The sequence below is a fragment of the Nelusetta ayraudi genome, unplaced genomic scaffold (assembly GCF_046127955.1).
Source record: "Nelusetta ayraudi isolate G7.1 ecotype Tasmania unplaced genomic scaffold, CSIRO-AGI_Nayr_v1 ptg000022l, whole genome shotgun sequence".
Taxonomy (NCBI): domain Eukaryota; kingdom Metazoa; phylum Chordata; class Actinopteri; order Tetraodontiformes; family Monacanthidae; genus Nelusetta; species Nelusetta ayraudi.
This window is the reverse complement of record NW_027466072.1, coordinates 273,979-277,874: the sequence shown is the minus strand read 5'-3', so window position 1 is coordinate 277,874 and position 3,896 is coordinate 273,979. Positions and strand designations below refer to the sequence as shown.

Genomic DNA, 3,896 nt, shown 5'->3' with positions numbered 1-3,896 from the left:
GAAAAATGCATGAAATACAGCAATTTTATGACTTACTTACTATCAAAATAATTTCTTCAACTTCAGAGATTAAAAAGCTTAATGGGCCACATATGGCCTGGGCCATAGTTTGCCCATGCCAGCTCTAGCTGAAGTGCTGGCAGGTTCTCGATCTGACTTTCATGTTTCGAGTTTTTCTGCTACGTCACAGCCAACTCGCTTCCCTTTAGTGAAGTCAGCCTAGACCTTGTGTGTGTCACATCAGTCAGTTGTTTCCCCTCTACGCACTTCCCTTTTGGAACAGACTCGAAAAACTGCGGTCAAGCCAAGCAACAGCCAAAAAGTCAAAAGGAGTTTATTACATCGTTAAGGTTGATCACAGCGAGTGGTTCAGACCTGCTTCTCTTGTAGTTTTATTGACAGATATACGAGTTGAACGCGTGAAACAGAGATTCACACGCTCAACTCAGAAAAAATAAGACAACACCACTTCCACCACAGTCAAAGTGATGGGTGCGACAACTTCCCTTTTCATATACCGCTGAACATCGTGCCTCGCGTCTTGTTCTCCGTAATGAAGAAATTGTTCATAATTTTACTTCAAGGTAGGTCCTGCTTTTTTTTTTCACTCTTAAAACAATAGTTACCGTCAATATTTACATCCCAAACCAACAATTATGGACTTGTATTGGTAAAATGTATTAAGAGTTTATGAGAAGGAGGAAGCAAGTTATGGTGTTCTTTATACTGTCAAAATTTGTAGCAGGGTTGCCAGTATGTTTTCCCACAATCCACTCAAAATCCAAGAGGTTTCTGAGCAGAGTGGCAACCCAGGGATCCACAGTGACAGACTTTTTTTTTGAACACCTACACCTGCCCTCTTCGAAGTGGTTGTGCCACGGCTGGAGATTGATATTCTTGAAAAATAGATTGAGGTTATGAAGTCTTTGCTCTGTCCACACTGTCACCCGAGTTGAGTGTTTTCAAATGACTCTTGCAGCGGCCCTGGTGGAAGCGCTGAGCACAATCACTGGATATGTTGGGGATCCGGTTGTGTTGCCATCAGGAGCAGCTCAATCAGAGACACTTACCGAAATTGAATGGTCAATATTGAATAACAACACCGTGATTGCCTCCTACTACGGTGGTAAGAAAAAAGTTGAGTGGTTTTATCAGTTCACAGGAAGACTCAGCCTCAACTCCTCTTCAGGTGAAGAAACAAACAAAAACTAATTCATTGTCTTAGATTAGACAGTGCTGGTTCTTACAATGTCCCTACAACCTCTATCTGTGCATTAGGCGACTTGACGATTTCCAATTTATCGCTGGGTGATGCCCTGGTGTACAAGGTAGACCGCCTCAATGGCAAGGCTTCCAAAGTACAGGAGGTGGAACTGATAGTGAGAAGTAAGTGTCCCTATGTTCACGTCAAGGTGGACTTCTGACAGCTTTGTTGAGGAATCTCTTGAAATGCCCTTTTTTGTAAGATTAGACTGTATCAGTGTCCTTAGTGACTGAGTATAACTACGATTAAAATGATCGGGAAACGAGCCGCCGCAGCTGAGCCGTCCAGAGCGAGTTCCTATTTGCTGCAAATGGATTTTTTATTTCTTTTTTCTTTAGTATTCATTTTGAATGTGCAAATTTGACAAGGCTTCCTAACTGCTTTTAAATTATTCTGTAACACAGATAGATATTTATTTATTGGTCTGTGTATATATATATATAGATATGAATGTATATATATATATATATACACATATCTATCTATCTATATATAGATATATAGATATATAGATAGATAGATATATATATATACATAAATACATGTACATGGATGTACGTATATACCAAATTATCGGCTGAAATTCAAGCAGCTTTTCCCAATGTTAAACCCTGCAGAGCACCTCCAGAAACCAGCCATCACACCTATAGCGTGCCCGTCCAATGGAGGGCGCTACTTTGCACTGCTCCAGTGTTCTTCACCCGATGTAGGTGTCGCCTTCAGCTGGCACGTCGACGCTCCTGTCGTGACCGCCAACAACTTCACAGTAGGCCGAGATGCCTTTCTTCTGGCCATTATCAACAGCACGCAGGGCAACGTCCAGATCAACTGCACGGCCAGGAAGGACAGCGACCACGCCTCCCACTCTATCACCACAGACTGCTGCCGTGAGATTACAACACACACTCATTTTCAGTGAAACTGAGTTCTGACATTCCTCTGTGCATTTCATGTTTACGAAAGTCAAACGTACTGTCATCTGCTGAGGTGGGAAGTAAGGAAGTACAAATACTTTGTTACTGTACTTAAAGGTCCAGTGTAAAAGTATATACCCAAAGTACAATAAAAGAAATTTGGAATTTTTTGATAGAACAGTTCTCAGATATATCTATAAGAATATCCATGGATCAAGGGTCTTGCTCCCAGTCAGCTGCCACCTTGCACCTCCTTATTCCCTAAGGAAGCCTGGTGTGGACGCTGTCAGGCAGTTGGATTAACTGCCTGACAGCGTGTATCATATTTAGGGTGAACTCTCGCGTCCTTAAATGCGCACAGGCCACTGTAGTTCACTGGCAAGCTTGGGAGAGGGAGGGTACGGAGTCCCTGAGGTGAAAGAGCGCTGCAATCTAAAATGTAACCACTTGATGTTGTTCTTAAAAATCTCCAACTAGTACACACTTGACCTTTAAGTAGATGTATCAGGTATTTTTCCCCTTTGAAACTCACTAACGTGTGATGTTCACACTTGTTCTTGTGTTTCAGGTGAGTCTCCAACACCCCTCACACCACTCCCACCAACTACTGTGAAATCACAAGAGAAAAACTCCCCATCAAGATGTAGAGAACCTCTGGCCTTCTTGTTTGGTGTATTTTCTACTGGTGGTCTACTGGTGTTGGGCATATTTTTATGGTCATCGTTTTTGAAAAAAAAAGAGACCGTCCACATAAGTGATGTGCCTTCAAACGGTTTGCTGCCCCTCCCAGTCGTGGAGGAAGGAAGACGATGATATATAATGCAGCGACGCATATGTATATATATATATATGTGTGTATATATATGTATATATATATTTATATATATATATATATATGTATATATATATATATATATATATATGTATATATATATATATATATATATATATATACATATATATATATATATATATATATATATATATATATACATATATATATATATATATATATATATATATATACATATATATATATATATATATGACTGTGTCATTCCATAGGTCATGAGGGGGAGGTTTTTTTTTTCATTTTTCTTATGAAAGAAGACTTAATTTCCCGTCATTTCTGCCTGCTGTTCATATGCCTTGACAATAGATAGTTTTGATACTCAGTTGTACATTGAAATGCAAAGTAAAAATTTTTTTTTAATTTTACATTTGATGTGTCTTTCTTTGAGGAGTAAAGGGTGTTTGCTTTTAGTTGTTTTGTTTTGTTATTTTTTTTTAACATGGAAACCTGGAAACTCTGAGGAAGCTCTATGTAGTATATGTAATGACATAAATGAAATCCCAGGAGTAAAAAATATGCAAATTATTAAAAAAAAAGAAAAAAAAGAATTCATAATCACAGTTATTTCAACAAAAGGCTGAGAGTTTTTACCTTGTTTTTTTTTTTTAACAACATGGAACAAGATCGGTCACCTACCAATATTCTTATTTCAATAGTCAAGTTTCTTGTAGTCTAAAGCTAAATTCATATTGTCATATGACCTTATTAACACCAGTTTCTCTTTCAGTCTTCAGAAAGCTCTCACGGATAATTTGCACTCAATTAAAGGGCTCAGAATATGAGAATATGAGTCTCTGAGAAAATGCTTTCGCTTTAAGTTGCAAACAGAATTTCAAAGCAGTTTAATTCATGACTGAAAGTTTTA

The 3,896-nt window shown here is 38.3% G+C and overlaps 1 protein-coding gene across 1 annotated transcript; it reads left to right on the top strand.

The window, feature by feature from the left end:
- The first annotated feature begins 256 nt into the window (after nt 1-256).
- LOC142889289 (uncharacterized) lies at nt 257-3,006 on the top strand. The gene is made up of 5 exons (XM_076027934.1): nt 257-584; nt 980-1,189; nt 1,279-1,386; nt 1,882-2,151; nt 2,747-3,006. Exons 1-5 carry the CDS (start codon nt 554-556, stop codon nt 2,989-2,991), a joined length of 864 nt encoding a protein of 287 aa, XP_075884049.1. The 5' UTR covers nt 257-553; the 3' UTR covers nt 2,992-3,006.
- Nucleotides 3,007-3,896: the final 890 nt, after the last annotated feature.